Source organism: Vipera ursinii, assembly GCF_947247035.1.
Source record: "Vipera ursinii genome assembly, chromosome: 1".
In the NCBI taxonomy this organism is placed as follows: Eukaryota; Metazoa; Chordata; class Lepidosauria; order Squamata; family Viperidae; genus Vipera; species Vipera ursinii.
Genome location: NC_139512.1, coordinates 274,163,672 through 274,186,606, shown reverse-complemented (window position 1 = coordinate 274,186,606; position 22,935 = coordinate 274,163,672). Strand labels below are relative to the sequence as shown.

The window sequence follows — 22,935 nt, the reverse complement described above, 5'->3', positions numbered from 1 at the left end:
TGCGTCTTCTTTGCAGATTAACCCAGTTTTAATCAGATCTGAAAGCTCAGCCACTGTAATAAGTCCTTTCTGCATCACTATTTAAAAAGCATTTTACTGAAAATACTGGTAGCATTTTCTTTTTTAAGACACAATTTGATCTGAATTAAAAATCTCTCTCTCTCTCTCTCTCTCTCTCTCTCTCTCTCTCTCTCTCTCTCTCTCTCTCTCTCTCTCTCTCTCTCTCTCTCTCTCTCTCTCTCTCTCTCTCTCTCTCTCTCTCTCTCTCTCTCTCTCTCTCTCCTATGGTTTCAGTTAGAGACCCATCATGGCAAAATATCACCTTGTTAAATTTCCTCCATCAAATTAAACCATTTAAAGATTCTGTCTAAAAGTTGGCCTTTTAATTTAACACCAAAGAATATTTGTTAGCAACAACAACATATTTTATTTTTATTTATTTATCTGCAATGCATTCTTGAATAATATTTTGTCTAAATTATGACTTTTTTATTATATTTAATTTTCCAAGGTGTGCTTCTCAGTGGCAAGAATACCAAATAGCAAGACAAGACATCATTGACTTGATGAATGAGTCTGAAAAGAAATTATCTGAATTTTCTGTAGCTAAAACTTTTTCCCAACTGGAGGCAGAGGAAAAATTAATATCACATAAGGTAAAAGTTTTAAAAGTCATTTTTTTCTAGTTAAATCGCAAACATTTGGGTACTGGGTTTGTGATGTAAAAAAAAGGGCTGCTCTCTAGGGTGATTCTAAACAAATGATAAGCTAACAAAAATACTCAGAATTGATTACATTTATGGTATGTGTTAGAGATTAAATTTGGTTTGGGTGACAATATTAGATAATGGAGTAAAAGCACCTTTAAGGAGTTAAATGGCCTAAGGGTGTGGCTGTAATTATTCCACATAAAAGAGAGTTAGATGTTACACATAGTTGCTCTCTTGTTCTTGTATATGTGTTTGATGTTAGTGTTTGGATACCTCTTGTTTTCTTGTTTGCTAACTTGATATTTATTCTCTCAAGAATCAACTGCTTGCTACAGTGTATATTGTTTTTGATATTGGTAAGCAGCTTTTGTATTTTGATACTATGTTTTTATGGACTGACTTTTATGTGCATGATACTGGATTGATATTTGGACTATTTCTTACTGTGTTTCTTTTTGTTGTCTGAGTAAAAATAAGTTATAAAACTCATGTTAGTGCATTACTGTTTGCCTAAAAGTCCCAGTACAACTTCCACTGTGTATTAATAATACTCTGTTAAACAAACCATTTTTTCAACAACATATTCTAACAATGGTTATGGGCCCAGATCCAGTGTGGTGCTGAGGACAGGCACAGTATTGTATTTATATTTCCTAACTGAGTTTTCAAATTCAGACAATGGCACAAGGACTATTCAATCCATTCTGCATTACCCGGCTTAATGGGTCAAACTACGTATCCTGGTCTACACAATGTAGTTTGCTATTACAAAATCAAGGTCTTTGGAAAATAGTCCATAATCCTCCTGATGTAACTGCCTGGGATCCAACTAATGAAGAGGATAACAAGAAGATTGTAGACTTCAATAAAGACAATGATAAGGCTTTATCTATCATTGGGCTAACATTAGGAGACCAACAGCTAGTCCATGTGCGTGGAGAAGAATCTGCTGCTAAATGTTGGGCTAAGTTGAAAAAGATTTTTGTTCGGGACAGTGTTGGTGCTCATATAAATCTTACCAGAAAGCTATTTAGAGCTAGACTGGAAAGGAATGGCGATATGTTAGCTCACCTTAACTTTATAAAAGCAACTTTGTTGGAACTGCAAGAAAAAGAACTTATTTTCTCAGAGCTTCACCAGGTTTACATCATTTTATCATCATTGGATGAGAGCTACGATGCCTTTGTATCGTCCTTGGAGGTTTTGTCCAAAGAAGACCTAACTGTTTCTTCAATAACTGGAAGGTTGTTGGAAGAGTCAAGATGTCGTATGGAGAGAAAACAGTTGAGAGAGCCATTGCAACAAGAAATAAAGAAGACTGAATCTGCTTATATTTTAAGGAAATGCTTTGATTGTGGGTTAAAGGGACATATTGCTAAGTTTTGTCAGAATAGTAATTGTCAGAGAAAGGAAAGCCATAGAAAGAATAAAAAGCTGATTAATGTAGCTGTAGCTAATAGAACTACTAATAACCACAATTGGTGGGTGGTAGATAGTGGAGCTACACACTGTATTTCAAAAATAAAAAGGGATTTTGATAATATAAGGTCTAGTAAAAAATATATTTCTATGGCTAATGGCTGGAGAGTCAAGGTCTCTGGAGAGGGTAAGGTTTACTGTTCATTTTTAAAACAAAATTTGGAAATGCTATATGTTCCCAGATGTGATTATAATCTATTATCAGTTAAGGCATTATTGGAAGCAGGTTTTAAAGTTACTTTCCAAGGGGAGGAATGTCTTATTCAAAAGAATGAAGTGAATTTAATAGCTAAGATGAAAGATGGTTTGTTTGTAATTGACAATGATCCTATAATAATGGCTACTACTTGTACAAATCAAAAACCACATGATGAATGTATTCATTTATTACATAGAAGATTGGGTCATGTGAATTTTAATACACTAAAAAGAACTGTAGCTTTGTCTAATGGGTTTAAGTTAAAGGCTTGTAAGAAATATCTGCAGTGTAATGTATGTGGTAGAGAAAAGAGCAGGGCAGCACCAGCTAATAGGTTAGATGGATTTAAAACCACAACTCCATTAGAACTGGTATTTATGGATTTGATAGGTCCTATGAAACCCAGTTTAGGGGGTGCTTGCTACATATTAAATATTCTAGACCATTATAGCAGATATGGGTTCTGTTATCTCCTTACGTCAAAAACTGAAACTATACAAACAATATCTAATTGGCTCAAGTTTGTACAAAGGAAAACTCAGTTAAATGTAAAAACCATAATAATAGACAATGGAACTGAGTTTGTTAATAAACAGTTCAATGAGCTGTTAGTTTCAGAGGGAATAGAGCATAGACGTACAGCTCCTTATAGACCTCAGCATAACGCATTTGTTGAACGGAGGGGCCAAACATTGCAAGCTATGATTAGATCTATGATTGAAGATTCTGGTTTACCTGATAGCTTATGGGGAGAAGCAGCAAAATGTGCTAATCATATTTTAAACAATGTGGTTAGTTCAGCTACAGGTAAAATTCCTTATACCTTATGGTATAAGAGAAAACCAAATCTTAGTTATATTCACACATTTGGGACACCTGCTTGGGTACATATTCCAAGTTCAATAAGAAATAAAGGAGAACATAGAGCTAAACAATTATTTTTTGTTGGCTATGAGTTAAACCATAAGTCTTATCGGTTCTGGGAGAAAGGTACTAAAAACATTTATTGTAGTTCTAGCGCTGTTTTTCAAGAACAGTCAGGCTGGGAAAGGGTGGAAGATATTGTATATATTCCTCAACAAGATTTAACTAACTCCTCAAATGAAAGTGATAAAGAAGAGGAGGAACCTGCTAGAGAGATCAAACAAGAACCACTGATAGTGGAGACAGGAGAGGAAGAAGATAATAATGTAAATGTACCTATAAGTCCAATAATTCTCAGAAGGTCTAACAGGGAAAGACGACAGCCTGATCGTTTTGAGGCAGGTTTAATTTGTCAAATAGATATTGAACCTTCTAATGTTGAAGAAATAAAAATGTATCCTGAGAATGAAAGAAAGAATTGGAAAGTAGCTATGGATAAAGAAATAAAGTCTTTGCAAGATCTTAATGTTTATCAAGAGGTTAAAATACCTAAAACAGAAAAGTTAATTGGATGTAAATGGGTTTTTAAACTGAAAGAAAGTGTTACAGGAGAGGTAATACATAAAGCAAGATTAGTTGCTCAAGGATTTGCACAGAATAATACTGATTATGATGAAGTATTTTCCCCAACGTTAAGAGCTTCCACTCTTAGGGCTGCTTTAGTTTGGGCAGCAAATAAGAATTATAGTATAAAACATGTAGATATTGAAACTGCTTATTTGCATGCAACATTAAACCATGATATATATATGAAAGTTCCATCAGGAATAGAAAGTAAGGTAGGGTACTGTTGGAAACTGAATAAGAGTTTGTATGGTTTAAAACAGTCAGGTTATGAGTGGAATAGATGTTTAGTAAAAGAGTTAAATAGTTTGGGATTTAAAGCTAGTATTGCAGATCCTTGTTTATTTATAAAACAGCAAAATAGTGAATTATCATTGTTATTATTATTCACTGATGATATTGCTATTATAGCAAAAGATGAAACAGAAACTGAAAGAATAATTTCAGGGTTAAAAAGAAAATTTAGAGTAAAAGATCTAGGAGCTATTAGTCATTATCTAGGGCTGGATATTGTCAGGACTAGTAAAGGCTTTAAACTGTCTCAAGCTAAGAAAATTAATGGTTTGCTGAAACGTTATAATATGGAAAACTGTAAACCAGTAAAAACACCTATGGTTCAAGGTTTTGAGAGTTCAGCAGATAACAGCAATGTCTTTGATAAAAAGATATATCAATCATTAATAGGCAGCTTGATGTATCTATGTAACTGGTCAAGACCTGACATAGCATTTACAGTTAATCATTTAGCTAGATATTGTGAGAATCCTACAACCAAATGTTGGCAAGGTGCGAAAAGAGTTTTAAGATATTTGAAGCACACCATACATTATTCTCTATATCTAGAGCCAACAAAGGAATTGGAACTAAAAGCATTTGCAGATGCTAGTTTTGCATCTGATACTGTAACCAGGAAATCCACTTCAGGATTGGTTGTATTATTGGGAAACGCTTTAGTAGGATGGAGGTCTAACAGACAGAAGCATATAAGCTTATCAACAACTGAATCTGAATTTTCTTGTTTATCTTTATTATGTACTGAGCTATTGGTATGGAAACAATTATTGTTTGATATGGGTTTAAATTGTAATGAACCAATAAAAGTGTATGAAGACAATCAAGCAGCTATAAAATTAGCAACTAATGCTGCAGTGAAAACTAGATCAAAACATACGGATCTACGGTATCTAAATGTCAGACAATGTGTTAAAGATAATTTGATTAAACTGGAATATTGTGCAACTGAAGATAATATTGCTGACCAGTTTACTAAAGCTCAGAGTGCTATAAAGCATAAATCTGTTTGTGATATGTGTAATTTGAGATTGTAAAAATATATGTATAATATGCCACCCAAAAAGGGGAGATTGTTAGAGATTAAATTTGGTTTGGGTGACAATATTAGATAATGGAGTAAAAGCACCTTTAAGGAGTTAAATGGCCTAAGGGTGTGGCTGTAATTATTCCACATAAAAGAGAGTTAGATGTTACACATAGTTGCTCTCTTGTTCTTGTATATGTGTTTGATGTTAGTGTTTGGATACCTCTTGTTTTCTTGTTTGCTAACTTGATATTTATTCTCTCAAGAATCAACTGCTTGCTACAGTGTATATTGTTTTTGATATTGGTAAGCAGCTTTTGTATTTTGATACTATGTTTTTATGGACTGACTTTTATGTGCATGATACTGGATTGATATTTGGACTATTTCTTACTGTGTTTCTTTTTGTTGTCTGAGTAAAAATAAGTTATAAAACTCATGTTAGTGCATTACTGTTTGCCTAAATGTCCCAGTACAACTTCCACTGTGTATTAATAATACTCTGTTAAACAAACCATTTTTTCAACAACATATTCTAACAGTATGGTTTTCCCATGGCCTAAATTGCATTTTTCAATATCAGAATTTTATTTTTAGGCAAGTGAAAACATTTCAGTACTGATTTTATTTTAAAATCAAATATGTTCTTTCACAGTTGCTCTACTCTTTCACAGTTGCAAAGAATATTGTTTCATACATGCTTGTAGTCCAAAATATGTAGTATTTTGAACACTAATAAAAATGAAATTACTATTAAATTACTATGTAAACTGAATCATTTATAAGATGAGCATTGAATAATACATATTACATTGGAATATGAATATACACAAACACATTTGCACATCTCTGTTGATTCCTCTATATCTACTCATCTATTAATACACACATTAAAACAATGGATCCTTCTGTTTATAGTAAAACTTACATCTTGCTAGTATAAGTTTTAAATGTAAATATGCCTAATAGAAAGAGGAATTGTAATATTACAGCAAAGGATATATTTGTTTTGATTCTGCTATAATGCACAAACGTTTGCTTGAAATTTTAAAGCTGTCTTGTGAAACAGGAAAGATAATTGCCTCTGTTTTTTTTCAGTCTCTGGTCTCTACGGTAAACTCTTTTCATGAGACAATCACTTCACTGGAGGAAAAGGCATCTCTCCTGGAGAAAACAGGCAACATAGCCAGTAAGGGAACCATAAGTCGGTCTATGACAACTGTCTGGCAGCGGTGGACCAGACTCAGAAGCATTGCTCAACAGCAAGAAAGGATTTTGGAAGAATCAGTGCAGAAATGGAATGTATTTAATGATAAGGTATAAGGATCAAGTTTAGTCAATGTCTGTAAATATTCCTAGCAGCCGTTAAGGCATCATATCTGTACCATGCATTCATAACGTTAACATTCAACCTTTTTTATCCATTTTGCCATTTTGCTAACAGCAGTCAATGCACTGGCCATCATCATTTTCCTTATGTTTTATTTTGTTTCTGGGCTCCTGATATCTCTGTGAAATAGAAAAGGATATAGTATAGAGGTATGCAGAAGGAAGGTAAGATTAGTACACTAGACTAAAACTAAGATTAGTTTTAGCAGAAATACTTTCTGCTATTGCAAAACATCAATTGTTTTGAGTCCAAATGGTACATTGAAAGAATAGGAAACAAAGAAATGAGTGATAAATTCCACTTAACAGGTAGGACTCTCTGAACTAACAAAACTTAATTTCAGAACATCCATATTATTAGTTGGATCTTTTGCATCCTATAATGGAATTTTCAGTCACCATCCCCTATGGAACTCTCTCAGAATCCTAAGAGTTTTGTGGAAAGAAAGAGTTGTCTAGACAAACTAAAAGACATTGAGAAATGTATTGAAACATATTTAATGTCCTAAGTACAGCATTTCCTGTAAGATTTTTTTAAAATGTTTTCCTATAACCCAACCTTCTAATCAACAAAGGTGTCCATTGTAAGTTATAAGTAACTTTAATAAGTATATATTTATAAGTATCTTTAGTAATGGATACTATCAGTGTTTCCATGCAATCTTCCTGCTACACTATAAGGCCATTAATTTATCAAAGGGCAAGCTGCCCAGATCCCGTCACATTCTAGCTTTGCCTTAGATTCTTTATCTTAAAGTTAGACTACCCTCTCCAAAGAAAATTAGTGAAGATTTTGGAATCCCATCAGTATTGTAAAGGCATATTCGCTGAGGCCAAGATGGTTCATGACAGACCCAGTTTTGTTGGTGCATAATGTGTGGATATTGAATTTGAGAATATTATAGATTATAATGTTACATATACTGTACATGTGCCTGTGTGTGTGTATGTGCGTGTGTAGTTATGATACCTTTTAAAAAAATAATAGATTGGGTTTTTTTTGTTTAAAATTATTATCTTTAGATGCAAAAGGCAACAGAGACTCTTGATCAGCTGCATGAACGCTTACCAGAAGGCTCAGTCGAAAAAGCTTCAAAGAATGAACTTCTGGATCTTCTAGATTATCACAGTAATTTCATTCTAGAGCTTGAACAGCAACTATCATCCTTGGGTCTCCTGAAACAGTATTCTTTTAGCTTGCTCCAAGATATAGAAATAACACCTAGCTCCCAGGAACAAATGCCCATCATGCAAGAAATCAAAGCAATGCAAGACAGATGCCATAAGTAAGAAAATGTTTTATATTTCTGTGTTCTCCTTATAGCAGAACAGGCAGAATAATGGAACACACCGTATTGTCATGCTCCATTCTACAGCTTCTAGGGGGCACCCACAAATCTGCTTTAGAATTTCAACAAATTCTCCAAAGCAGAGTTGGCAGGCAGTGCTGCAGGGAGGGAAAAAGAAGAACAAAAAAAAGCTTATGACTACATAAATGTGCTTGCATAACCTTGGGTTTAACTCAGTGTGGAAAGACGGTTACCAGTCTTCAGCTGTGTTTTTCCACTATTGCTGAAGGTGAGAGTTATTCAAAAGCACTGTACAAGTGGTTACTTGAGCTTGTCCTTTGCTTGGCAATCTGCTCCTTGCAATAAAGATATTGCAAAGGGAGAAAACTGCCAATTTTGACTTTACTGTCCCCCATACTTACCTCAGGCCCATTTGCCAAATAAGGTAGAATCCAGAATAATTTTGATGGGGGAAAAAGCAATGGTTGAAACTTAGTAATATAATCTTGCCTGTTAAATAACAATAGCAGTAATAACAGTTGTATTACAACTCTAAAATAAAATTTCATCCCTGTTACATATTTTCTGTTTTGTTGATAGCAGTAATGCCGATAACAGTAATGTTTTCAGATATTATATAAGATGAAATATTTGAACTAACATTTAAACATTTTTAAAGCATGCAGCAGAAGGTGAAAAAAAGTGAGAAAATGGTTAAACAAGAATTAAAGGAACGTGAAGAAGTAGAAAAAGATATTAATAAAGTAAAAATTTGGATTCAGGAAGGCAGAGAATATTTATTAAATCCTATGATAGAAAGCGATACTCAACTTGAAAAACTTCAGGTATGTCAAGCATATACCAATTATTTAATACAAGTTCAAACTGTGAATATGTGAAAGCAATGTGGGTATATCTGTAGAATGCTACAGTATGTTTTGGTAGAAGCTGCAAAACATGCTTACTTCAGCAGCACATATACTAAAACTTGTAACTATGTCTTACAACCTACCTCAAAATTAATAATTCACCTAAAGAACTATTTTAATAATGGAGATAACTGAATGTATTTCATTATTCTGGCACAACAATTTCTATTTATTTTGTAGTTTTATTTCTATAACAATCACAGGATGCTCTAGTCTCCTATCGTGACTAACCCAATGAGAACCTATTACTATGCATAAATATCAGTGCAAAATCCACACAGTAGTTTGTAAAACACAAAGATTATATAGTGATCTGAACACAGTTACAGCCAATAAAAGTTATTTGTAACTGCATCAAAATTAATCTCTATGCCAGATTTAATGTGAAACAAACTGCATAATATATTTCTTTTTTTGTCCTCCATATACTTTAGACACTCCTGAAGGAAGCCACTATGCACCGTCAAGCAGTTGAGAAAATGGCTGAACAGCAGCAGAATAAATACTTGGGACTTTATACCATTTTACCTTCTGAGCTGTCTCTTCAGTTAGCAGAAGCAGGCTTGGCACTAGTAAATATACATGAGCAGGTAAAAATTATTTAGTATGACAATTCTACAACTGGTTTCAGTGCTAAAATTCCACTAGGGTCACTGAGCCAAGCCGTAGCAGTAAATTAATACATGCAAAAGTAGCAAAATCACCTACACCACATAACCATCATCTACTCCCCACTATTCCAGGGCAACCATAAATATGGTAGAGGTCCATGTTAATTCTCAGTAAAGCTCTCTCCCTCTTTAGTATGTATTTCCTTGAAACTGAAGATTTTGCATACCGTACTTTTTGTATATAAAGTTAACTGTACTGCCCTGTAGTTTGCTTAGGCTCACCATCACTATACATACATACATACCAGAATGCACAGCCATGGATCATATGGAGAGGAAGGAGGAGATAGCACAGCTACCTTTTCCTATATCTAGAAATACCTTTAAGAAAATCACTCATGTCTGTTAGAAGTAGTTTAGTTCAAGGTTTAAGGCTAAAACCCAGAAGGTATAGCTTCAGATCCATTTTTAGCTACTGAACCTTACTGGGTGACTTTGGATACTACTTCAACCTCTCTCACAGGGCTAATATTGTTAAAATACTGTAGAAGGTTATCCTCCATAAAATTCTATATTCCATAGAATTTCTATGGTCACAGAAAATCTTTTATATATGACTTTTATTAAATCTTTTACATATAACTTTTATTATTAACAGCAAACTAGAACAGAACAGAGAAAATGGAAAAGAGAAATAACAGAAAAAGTGAAAACTACAGTAAAAAGTAAAGGAAAATAGGAAAGAAAGATAAATAACAGTATAAAAGTATAAAAAAGTAGCTTCTGATAGTCTTCACAACAATTACAATTATATTTTAATCTCTTACTCTCTAGAAAGTTACATCATAACTCTCTTCTGTCTATAATCTATCCTGTCTAATCATAAAACATAAGTTCATTTTCTTCATTTTTATGCAAAATATTCATAAGGAATTTCTAGGCACCAATAAATGTAGATATTGTCCTTTTTGTAATCAAAAGAAGTCACTTGTCCAACAAGTTCTGTCAGTTTCACCAATCATTCTTCCATGGTGGGTAATGTTGAATCTTTCCATCTTTGTGCATATATTATTCATTCATTCATTCATTCATTCATTCATTCATTCACTCACTCACTCACTCACTCACTCACTTACTTACTTACTTACTTACTTACTTACTTACTTACTTACTTATCTTACATGCCACCTATCTAACCTGGAGAGGACTCTAGGTGGCTTACAATCATTAAAAACCAATAAAAAACATTAAAACAACACATAATAGCATTAAGTTATCTGAAAATTTATAAGATGGGAAGAAAGGGAGAAAGATGCACATGTGGAAAAGAGGTGAGGTCTTATCTTAGTCCCTGAACCACCTCCAGAATAATGTACCCCCATTGAGGCTCCTGGCCAGTTGGCAAAGGAAGGTCTTCAGGCCCTTTTGGAAGGCCAAAAGGTTGGGTATGGGTCTTACCTCAGGGGCCATAATGTTCCAAAGGGCAGAAGCCACAGTAGAAAAAGACTCTTCTCCTGGATCCCACCAGCCAGAATTCCTTGATAGATGAGGTCCACAGTAGTATATATAATAGCATATAATAATTTTGCCATGGTAGTAGTCATATATTAAAATAAACTTCCATGGGGTTTTTGTTTGTCCTATACTAAAAAAAAAAATCTCTCTTCAGTGGGGTATTAATGTTATTATTCCTGATAGAGTAGAAAAAAAAACATTTATCTCTAAACTTTAATGTCTTGTATTCCTTATTATAACAAATGTTTGCACTCTTATCAAAATGTTCCAGTAATGTAATTTTTCTGATCTGAGAAATATCATCACATTTTCTTTGATATATGCACTGTAAAACTTGTTTCCTTCCTTCATTTAACTTATTTTTTTTTAATTTGGCAGATTGAAGCCAAAGTAAAAGAAGCTCAGCACCACAAAACATTAAATCAAGAATTTAACCACAAAATTCAAGACGTAGCCAAAGAGCTTGATTCAATTCAATTGAAATTGAAAGAGAAGACTAATAATATCACACAAGCTAAAAGAGATCAAAGGGTAAAATATTTTGTTTAAAACCTAATTTTCCTTATCTAAGAATTTGATGGAATCAAAGCTAAGATTATGCCTTTTTCTATGAATTCTGACTGAAATATTGAGAATGCACCTTTATCAAAAAAAAAAGGTAGGGAGAGAGCAGTCTTCAGCACTACAGTATCATGAAACTACAACTTTCTGAGGTAGTGTAGTATAAAATAGTTTTGATAACGATGGCTTGATATGCAGATGCTTCATCACCTGTTGGAACAACTGAATGTGTGTAGTAGCACAGCTACTCTTTGGTAAACAGTGGTAGCTTATATTGGGAACTCCATTGCTAAGTGAAGCAGTCATAAAGTTGACATTACATGAATGCACTGGCTTACAACGGCAGTCCCAGCAGCCATTGTTAGATGAATCCAATGCAGTCATTAGTTGTAATGCCACATGATCACCATTTGTGACTTCCTGCTTGCTTCTCCACTGACTTTGCTTGTCAGAAGGTTGCAAATGGTGGTACCATGAACATGGGATGTCTGATATAATTGCAAGCTAGTTGCCAAGCACCCTTGCATTTTTGAGCTATAAATGGACTGTAGGTGTCAATAATGTATCATGTTTATCCTTTTGCCATGTGTGATTTTTTTTAAAAAAGTTGAGCTCCTTGACAAAATAAAAATCATGGAAAAAATGTAAAGGTAGCATTAATTCTGAATAAAAATAACTTTTCACCAATTCATCTTATGACTAAAATATTCTTCTTTACTACAGAATCTGGATGAAGAAGCAGACAGCTGTAACATAAAGCTTCTGGAACTTGAGGCAGCTGTCCAAAGCTTTGCAGAGCAGAACCCCCAGCTAGGTAAACAGCTGGCTGGCAAAATTAATAAACTGACAGAATTCCACCAACAAATAATTAGGGAAGCGGAATACAGGGCATCAAAGCTAAATCAGGTATGGCATCATATTGGACTGATACGTTCTGAAGTTTTATCATTCAGAGAATGTTCTGTTAAGTAAGAGCAAAGTCTTTGTGTAGGACTTAGGTTCTGTAAATGATATACCATGCTGCTTTTACAGAGCTCAGTTTCCCAATTCTACTTTTATTTTCTTTCTTTAAAAAAAAGCCAGTTCTTAATGCAAATAAGTTACCAAATATCTGAATTACCAGAAATTATTGTAATTATTATAAGGGACACGGTGGCTCAGTGGGTTAGGACGCTGAGCTTGTCGATCAGAAGGTCGGCAGTTTGGCGGGTCAAATCCCGAGTGCCGTGTAGCAGAGTGAGCGCCTGTTACTCGTCCCAGCTTCTGCCAACTTAGCAGTTCGAAAGCACGTAAAAATGCAAGTAGAAAAATAGGGACCACTACGGTGGGAAGGTAACAGCGTTCCGTGCGCCTTTGGCGTCTAGTCATGCCGGCCACATGACCACGGAGATGTCCTCGGACAAGCGCTGGCTCTTCGGCTTTGAAAGGGAGATGAGCACCGGCCCCTAGAGTCGGAAACGACTAGCATGCATGTGCGGGGGAACCTTTACCTTTACCTTATTGTAATTATTATTACACATAGCAATGTGAAAACACAGCTGCCAGTTCTTTAGCTGGTGTTGGCCTTCATATGCATTGGGTTCTTCCCAAGAACCTAGGATATGATAATGTATCTGTGTAGTATAAGTGTGAGTCCAAGCAGTGTGGCTTTTTGGAATTGACAGATGAAAATGCACAGATTTTCTAAGTGTCACCCTGGATTTTTTGGTATGGCACCCAGTGTTCCCATAATCACTGGAAACACCACACCTGGTTTATGCCACAATCTTTCAGCTTTGATTTTCAGATCTTGGTACTTTGTGACCTTCTCCAATTCTTTGACTTCTATTTTACTATCCCCTGGTTTTGCCACGTAAATTATCAACATTTTCTTCTTTTCAACTAGAGTTAAATCTAGCATGTTATGAGCGAAGTATTTATCAGTTCAATAGTTTATATTTGGAAAACCCACGCTATTTTAACCTTCTCATTTTTTATTATTTTTCAGCTATATGATCCACCAATTTTTCATTCCAGGCACATGACAACTTTTACAGATGTTCCAGTGAATTGATATAGAGAATGTTTTCAGTCATTAGTATTATTATTTCCTTAAAGTGGCTGAAATTGAAATCTTGCAACCTCACATAGTACTACAACGAGAGCAACAGATTCAGTATACCAAGCACGGTATAAAAAAAGACAGAAATTGCAGGAATGCAATTAGTTTGAAATTCTTATTTATAGGAGCTCATGACTTTCTCTTACAACTGCCATAGCTATTTTTCTATAGGGTGCAAAATAAGCAAGGGATACAGTATGTATATGTTCTTGAATGCATTCAGACAATGTGTCAATGTTTTGTGTATCCCAGATATAAACACTTGAAGTATAATTGTTTAAAACACATGCATAACATCCATATGTTCAATGAATGAATTTTAATGTAAGTGGTTTAGTAGAATAATACTTTACTCAAGAAATGTAAATGTTAAAAAACATAAAGAACTGAAGTGAGTGGCAATTATACTAAGGCAGATCTAAGTCCTGTGTACATTTGTTCTTCAAATGTATTGACATTTCTTGGTTTTTTTGCAGGCTGTTTCTCATTTAGATGAATATAATGAAATGCTAGAATTCATACTAAAATGGATTGAAAAAGCTAACATTTTATTACATGGCAACATAATGTGGAATTCTGCTACTATACTTTGCAATCAATTTATGTCTCATCAGGTAATAATAGACCACATAACCTTTCTTTTTCTTACTAATAGCAATAAACACAAGAATTGGTGCATCGAAAAAACTATAAGCAGAAGTTTCCAGTCCCAAACTATAGCATTTTTACTGCACCTCTTAATGAAAGTGAGATTTCTTTCGTTTGGCATTAAAGATCCTAACGTGTATATATATATATATATATATATATATATATATATATATATATATATATATATATATATATATATATATATATATATTAATGTAAAATGTTTTAGCTTTGTTGAATTACAAACCTTTAAGGCTGATTTTTTATGTCTTGGGAATGTATTTATTCATCAAATTTACATGGCAACCCATCTCATGAAAAAGTAACTCTGGGCAGAAAGCATACAACCTGCAAAATGTGACACACACACACACAAACACACACACACACACACACACAGAGAGAGAGAGAGAGAGAGAGTATGGAGAGTATATGTACTGTTTGTGTGTGTGTATGTGTATTATCCAGAAAAAAATAATTTTAAATTAAAGGCTAAGAAAGGGCAGCATATGTCAACAACAAAGGAGCTTCCTCAGCAACTTACATGTTTCCTGGGGCCCTCAGGCTGATGCCATAACCAGATTTTGAAGCGCTTCCAGAAAATTGACAGGAATGGGGTTAGCCTCTTTTAGGAGAGGAGATGTTTCATAAGGTAGGCACTTTGGTAGAAAAGGCCCACCTTCTGAATCTTGCCAAATGCAGCTCCTTGGCAAATTGGGCCCTCCCCGTAGCATACCCTTTCTGTAATATCTTATGAGAAGAGCGGATATAATTGAGGAGAGGCGGTCCCTCAAATATCCCAGCTATATGCCACAAAGGGTTTTAAAGATCAAAACCAACTTCTTGAATTGGACACAGAAGCAAACTGGCAACCAATGCAACCAGAGCAGATTCTGCTATTCTTTAGCCATACATAACTACCCACGCCACTGCATTTTGCACCAGTTGAAGTTCCATTTACACTTCAGGGGCAATTCCATGTAGAGCATTACAAAGGTCCAGTTAGCTACAATTGCCACCTGCTGTTTGAGCAGGAGTTGTGAGTTCAGGAGAATCCACAGGTTGCAGAACAAATCTGTCTGAGGCAATGCAAAACCCATGTGGAAATTGTTTCCAAAATCTATCCAGTAGATTTCAAGAAAACATACAAGGATAGACTCCTTAAGTATCACCAGCTACCTGCAATTAGTGCAGGTTCGAGTCCCACCAGGCTCAAGGTTGACTCAGCCTTCCATCCTTCCGAGGTAGGTAAAATGAGGACCCAGATTGTTGGGGGCAATAAGCTGACTTTGTAATAATGCCGCTTGGGGGGGCGAAAGCCCTAATAAGCAGGCATATACATAGAATGAAGGCTATTGCTAAGCACATTGATTTGCGCTTCTTAGATTGTAAGATGACCTGAGTCTTCGGAGAAGGGCGGGATATAAATGGGATTAAAAAAAAATTCCCCAAATCATATATTCAAGCCATTCTTAATATTCTCTTCTGAAGATTGGGTGATTGGACCTCTTCTAGAGAATGATTGGCCTAGTACAGAAAGTGAGATACCTCATACACCCTTGATCACAGACTGCAGTAGTCTACCTACAGTAGTTTAATAGGAATAATAAGTATTTACAAAGATTAATAAAAAGATACTGAGAAGCTTTGTATGAGATCAAGCTCATCATGTACTGGAAATTCCAAGTTGCTAATTTACTTAGATGAATCTGCATGGAGTTCAGGACTACAAATTTCCTCTTAGCATCTTTTCAGGTAATGGTGTGATTCTAGATAAGTGTATCAAAGTGTGATGACAGTTAACATTAAATAAAGGGATTGTGCAATCTCATTTCTCTAATGAAACCTTCCATATTAGCAGAAATTAAAAATGTACTTCTAAAATACAATTGATATTTCACCAAAGTTATAGCTGCTATTTTTTATTTTTATCCTATGACTGATTTAAAAAATGAATAATTGCAATAATTTTGAACATAAAGTTTAGTTCAGTTGTAACTGGAAGAGTTAAACATCATCTATTTTATACAATTTAGGCCATGTTTGAAGAGGCTGGTGAGCTTCCTAGGGATCTTGAAACTATGAATGAAAAAACTGAATACTTGGCAAGTGTGTATTTCACTGAAGACATGTCTCAGCAAGTGTCAGATCTTCGCAGACAGACTGAGGATTTACAGCAGGCTCTCAAACAGCGGCTACAAAATATTCAGGATGCAGCCAAAGTATGTGGAAAGCACTCAATATATACATCATCTGTGGAGTGTATTAGGAAAGCACAATACTAATATAGTTCATTTTGATGTAGCTATTCATTTTTAAAGGGACGCGGTGGCTCAGTGGGTTAGGACACTGAGCTTGTCGATCAGAAGGTCGGCAATTTGGCGGGTCAAATCCCGAGTGCCGCATAACAGTGTGAGCGCCTATTAATCGTCCCAGCTTCTGCCAACCTAGCATTTTGAAAGCATGTAAAAATGCAAGTAGGAAAAATAGGGACCACTACGGTGGGAAGGTAACAGCATTCCATGCGCCTTTGGCGTCTAGTCATGCCGGCCACATGACCACGGAGACATCCTCGGACAAGCGCTGGCTCTTCGGCTTTGAAACGGAGATGAGCACCAGCCCCTAGAGTTGGAAACGACTAGCACGCATGTGCGGGGGAACCTTTACCTATTCATATTTTAAAAAATGTATTCTATTTATTTTTTATTGTAATTTTTTAAAAAAATAATATTAATTTTTATTTACTTATCACATTTTGGAATACCCATCTCCTTCCGTGATAGACTCCAGGGGGTGTACAATAAAATATTAAAACATAAAATTAGGATATATAAAAGTTGAAATTTAAAAATGGGCAAAAGTTGATTAAAACATTCTTAAAAATTAATTGAAAGATGAAGGAAAGTTATTCAGGGTGCTCTCCATCCCCATGGCTATGCTTGCCTCTGGGCTCCCCAAGCAAGGCCACAAATTATGTAGATATTTATACGGCACTCTTAAAACATTAAGATGCCTGAAAACATGTTTTCTGATTATGCTTTAAACTCATGTTTTCCGCTACACATTTTATGTTTATAGGATATGAAGAAATTTGAAACAGAGGTAAAAGCTCTTCATACAGCTTTAGAGCAAGCTCAAGCCACTCTGACATCTCCAGAAATTGGCCGTTTGAGTCTGAAAGAACAACTTTCTCACCGACAGGTAAACCGATCATACCAAGGAGATACTACTTGCAGAACACAGTTGTGAAGTATTAATTCTTGGGTTACTTTAAGACTGGGAACCTTCCATTTCTAGGATGAATCCTAATAATAAGAGCCATCCTGATATTGGACAGTGGAGTTAATCCATCTAGTTGTCCATTTCCAGTTGGGTGCTGGAAAAGCGAAGAGAAGGGAAAGTTAAATTCAGCATTGGCCTTTGTGGTATTTGTTATATTCACAAATGGCTTTCTAAGTTTATCTTAGTTCACAGTGATTTTGTAAGTATGTCTTTCAGAATACAGGCAATCCTCATTTAGTGACCACAATTGAGACTGAATTGTTGCATACTTCATTAAGCGAAATGGTAACTAAGTGAATCATCATAATTTTTGACTTCAGCTTTGCTTTGCTTTGCAGACCTGCAAAGGTTGTAAATGTGGGTATGAATTACTGTTTCATTACTGTCCTAAATGTGAACAGTTGCTTTGTGAGGCAGTCATTAAATGAGGACTACCTGTACTTTAATGTCTATTCTCATGTTGAACTGAAACCACTAACAAACAGATACATTTATTAAAGCTTAACTTCCAACTGCTTTGAATCTTTGGGATTGCCATATTTCTTAGGTCTAGAATCCCATTCATTATTGTTCTAAAATGTTCTACCGTAAAATTCAATTTGAACATTTAAGTCCTAGAATTAATAATTATATTCATTTTTAGCTCATTTTTGCAAAGCACACATAGTAGCGTTGCTTATGTATGCTCAATGTTTCTAGCATTTGCTTTTGGAAATGGAATCATTGAAGCCAAAGGTTCACGCAGTCCAAGCTTGTCAGAGTGCTTTACGGATCCCTGAAGAAGTTCTCGCTACTCTACCGATATGTCACGCAGCTCTTAGGCTGCAGGAGGATGCCAGTCATCTACAGCACACAGCTATCCAGCAGTGCAATATAATGCAGGCAAGTGTGTGTTAACATAAGACTCAAACTAATACATTGCTGCGATACACTTTCCATTGGAAGGATTTATAGAAGGAAAGCTGTAAGTAGGGGTTAATGAAGAATGAAAGAGCTAAAATGTATGTGAAAAAGTATGAATTGGTGTCATCCAAATTGTTATGTATTGTTTGAAAGTATAGTTTGTTGTATACTGTCGGTTGTTGCTAGTTGCATGTTAGACTCATATGAATGATGATGATGGATGAACCAGACCTAGATTTTTCATGAACATGTATCATTATGGGAAGGGTGAGGGGAGCTAAACTAAGAACCGTAAGCAGACAAAAAAATATACAGTGATTTGAGATGAAGCTAAAGTGAGAAAATCTTTCAAGGAGTTTACTTTTGGTCACATTTATTTAGTCTGGTATATAGGTAGTAGCCTCGGCTTATAATCATTCGTTTAGTGACCAGAGTTGCATGAGCACTGAAAAAAATGACTCGTGACCATTTTTCTCATGACCGTTGCAGAATCCCTGTGGTCATGTGATCAAAATTCAAGCACTTGGCAACTGACATGTATCTATGATGATTGCAGTGCTCTGGGGTCATGTGATCATGTGCAACTTTCTGACAAGCAAAGTCAGTAGGGAAGCCACATTCTCTTACCAACCGTGTTACTAACTTAACTGAAGTTGATCCACTTAACAGCTGTGGCATGAAAGGTCTTAAAATGGGGCAACACTCATTTAACCGTCTTGCTCAGCAATGGGAATTTTGGGCTCACTTGTGGTCATACGTTGTGGACTATCTGTGGCATATTACATATCTACTTAGAAATAAATCTTACTTTGAGATTGCAACTTTGCCCTCCTCGTTTTAGGTGATGATTGTAATGATGATACTAAATTAATGAAGTAATTATCTTATTTGACAGGCTCAACTATTTATTCTTTCTCTCTAGGAAGCAGTAGTGCAGTATGAGCAGTATGAACAAGAGATGAAACATCTGCAGCAAATGATAGAAAAAGCCCATCACGAGATTCAAGAGAAGCCCATATCTACAAGTAACATCCAAGAATTGGAAGCCCAGATTTCATGCCACGAGGTATTACAACTGGGATCCAAGGATGACTTTTGTTTTTTAAATGCTAAAAATCACTTTGCTTTCCTATGATCCTTTTACTATAACAGAGCTGTGGAAAGAAAATATCTCATAATTTTGCCTTTTTTCTCACAATAGATAGTTGAAATTGGTAACAGCTCTTAATGTAGCTATTATAGCTCCATTCAACTGACACCATTTTTTGGTGATCATCTTCTAGACTTTTTATTTTAGATCCTGAGAGTTATATCCTACTCACTTTTAATTGTCTTTGGGGTTATTAGATACGCTTTCAGAGAAACAACTTTATGACACATAGCAAATTATATAACGTGTCATAATGAATTTATTGGTCTCCCTTTTGGTGTACCATCGTCTATATTTTAATGTTGCCCGTTCTCTCTATATATCACTGATATTAATATAACAATCTTGTCTTATAAAGATATAAACATCTACAGACCAATTCTTATCACCCTTATCAAATGCTTGCGTAAATAACAGTTAATGGTTTCCTTAGAAGGCTTATTTATTTATTTATTTGTGTATTTATTTATTTATGATTCTTTCGCTTTTTCTAATACATAGTGCTTCCTTTCTTAAAGTACCTGGTTTTTCAGAAACACAAAACAAGGAAAATGGTTGGCAGACTTTGTTCAGGCACAAACAGCTATCTTCTCCCTACGCCCTTTCCTCACTATCTCAGTTCTGCTCTCTATTCAGAAATCCACAAGAACAAATTTAACACCTTCTAAGCTCTTTTTTGTAGCAAGCAACAATGATCTAGATCAGTAGAGTCATAAATCATCCAAAATGCCCCTATGTTTCCTGAGAAGGGAAACCTCCCTTATGCTCTAAGTATATTTCTTTTATGTGACCAGGTTTAATGCCTAGACCACAGGTCTGCAACCCGTGGCTCCGGAGCCGCATGTGGCTCTTTCAGCCGTCCCCTGCGGCTCCCAGTCCTCTGCCATGTGCAGTCCAAAAAAAAAAGTGGGACTAAAAAAGTTCAACCAATCAATTCAAATATGCAGGGTAGGTGCATATCTCGCCTTGGCTCCACTCTTCAGTCCAACCCTGTTCTGCACATGCGCGCATGTACACGCATGCGCACACAGTTTTTGCGGCTCCCAGTTTTTCCTTTTGTGAGGGAACCGGTTCCGAGTGGCTCTTTCACTGTTTCAGGTTGCTGACCCCTGGCCTAGACGATACAGTTTTAAAGTGTGAAGATAATTTTGAGTTTGATCTGTAAACTATTTTTATAAAGGCAAATATTTTGAACAACTGTTGGGCATAGAGCAGGGATCTTGGGCATGTTTTATTTTGTTTGTCTTTTTTCCCCCTTCGTGTTTCATTCTCTGAGACTGCCTATTCAAGTCTATGCAGTTTTCATGGCAAGGTTTTTCAAAAGTGCTCTGCCACTGCTTCCTTCCTTTCTCATCTTTTTAGTTGGTCCTAATTTAACTTTTCTTTAAACAAGAAATTGCTTTAACAGATTATCATCATTCATTTCCCCATATAATCTAATCAATATACCAAAACTATTGATAATATGTCATATGTTAGATGGCACATAGGGATTGCCTCTGGAATAAATTGAAAAACATTCTGTGAATTGGTTGTATAGGATAACAAGTAATGCAATAACACTATACATTTACTTAAATATATTTGTTAAACAACAAAGATGATGAGGGGACTGGAGGCTAAAACATATAAGGAACAGTTGCTGGAATTGGGTATATCTAGTTTAATGAAGAGAAAGACGAGGGGTGACATGATAGCTGTTTACCAGTGTCTCAGGGGCTGCCACAAAGAAGAGGGAGTCAAGCTATTCTCCAAAGCACCTGAAGGCAGGACAAGAAGCAACGGATGGAAACTAGTCAAGGAGAGAAGCAACCTAGAACTAATGAGAACTTTTCTGACAGTTAGAACAATCAATTAGTGGAACAACCTGCCTCCAGAAGCTGTGAATGCTCCAACACTGGAGGTATTTAAGAAGAGACAGGACAGCCATTTGTCCGAAATGGTATAGGGTTTCCTGCCTGAGCAGAGGATTGGACTAGGTGACCTCCAAGGTCCCTTCCAACTTATTATTATTATTATTATTATTATTATTATTATTATTATTATTATTATTATTATTATTATTATTATTGTTGTTGTTGTTGTTGTTGTTGTTGTTGTTGTTGTTGTTTGCAATGAAAACACCATCAGTGTAGTGGCTAAAGCAAAGTAATATCTCTAAAATATGAACACTTGGTTCTGAATCATTTTAGGATTTTTTTTCCTGCTGCTCTTACAAGCTAATGTATTATTTTTAAACTATTTTTATGTATTAAAATTAAAAGGGATTAAAGAATGAAAACTCTCAAAGAAGGAAGAAAACATATGTTCAGACTGAACTGAGCTATATATACTCATTATTTCATTATCATTTCAAATGAGTCCTATAACTATGCACATTTATATTACATTCTTTTTCATGTGAGTAGCAGCGTCCTTACAACTATTATATGGAATGAAAGTTTGCTAGTCAGTCTCTTAAATTTTCATTCAGGATGGGTGGTGTTTTTCTGTTTAGTTTTTGTTTTTACTATACTAAATTATTTTAGGTACAATATGAACTGTAAAAACCTGCTGGGCAACAAAGTCAGGAGATCACTTTGTTTCAAACGGAAATATTTAAATACAAAACAGGTTATGCCAACAGCTTTTTTTGAAGAGCAAAATATGAGAAAATACCAGAATAAGAGAACACATATTATTCTGAAAGAAACAAAGCCATTAACCAATACAATTGAGTTACAAATTTATTTTCATCTTCAGAACTGGTTATATTGTGGATATTTCTATGGAGGCTGAGGCAATCACTCTCAAAATTGCTATAAATCAGTCTCAGTACACATACTGACAATTTCTCCACTGAGCTTTTTTATTTGGATACATTATTTGTGGAAAAACCTCCTTATATAGCCAGGAGCTAAATAAAAAAAGATTGATTGACATGATATATGTACAATAGTTGGTTTTGCATTAATCCAGTTACATGGAAAGAATTTCTTCCACTTATTTACTTATAGATCTTCTTTGCACTCAAGACAATTTAAGCTCTATACATGAAAGAGTACATTAGGATAATCCAGGAAAATAAGATTATACTTATATATCTATACTTATACTTGGTTATACAATCTAAGTATATGCTTAGATTGTTGAGGCCATGGTTCTCAGTAAGATATATAATTCTTTCCAAACAGTTCTTTGTCTGGTAGATTTTAATTTGGACTTAATCATTGAGAAAAGAACTATATGTACTCTATGATTTGTTATATTTTGATTATTGATGCTCCATACTTGAAACAGTATATTCCAACATTTTTTAAATAGGTAACCAATAATTAAAGTTTTTTTTAATAATTGACCATATATTATACCACCAAACAT

General features: G+C 35.1%; 1 protein-coding gene across 1 annotated transcript in view; it reads left to right on the top strand.

Moving 5' to 3' along the window:
• Positions 1-22,935, top strand: part of SYNE1 (spectrin repeat containing nuclear envelope protein 1) — a gene marked incomplete at its 5' end in the record, with an annotated part of 320,362 nt that overhangs the window by 177,138 nt on the left and 120,289 nt on the right. The window contains 12 exons of the mRNA XM_083348719.1: positions 512-656; positions 6,293-6,511; positions 7,607-7,869; positions 8,552-8,717; positions 9,236-9,391; positions 11,306-11,458; positions 12,212-12,394; positions 14,066-14,203; positions 16,277-16,462; positions 17,319-17,441; positions 18,222-18,404; positions 19,348-19,491. Of these exons, the coding sequence (XP_083204845.1) occupies positions 512-656; positions 6,293-6,511; positions 7,607-7,869; positions 8,552-8,717; positions 9,236-9,391; positions 11,306-11,458; positions 12,212-12,394; positions 14,066-14,203; positions 16,277-16,462; positions 17,319-17,441; positions 18,222-18,404; positions 19,348-19,491 (2,059 nt within the window). The remainder of the gene's footprint in view (positions 1-511; positions 657-6,292; positions 6,512-7,606; positions 7,870-8,551; positions 8,718-9,235; positions 9,392-11,305; positions 11,459-12,211; positions 12,395-14,065; positions 14,204-16,276; positions 16,463-17,318; positions 17,442-18,221; positions 18,405-19,347; positions 19,492-22,935) is intronic.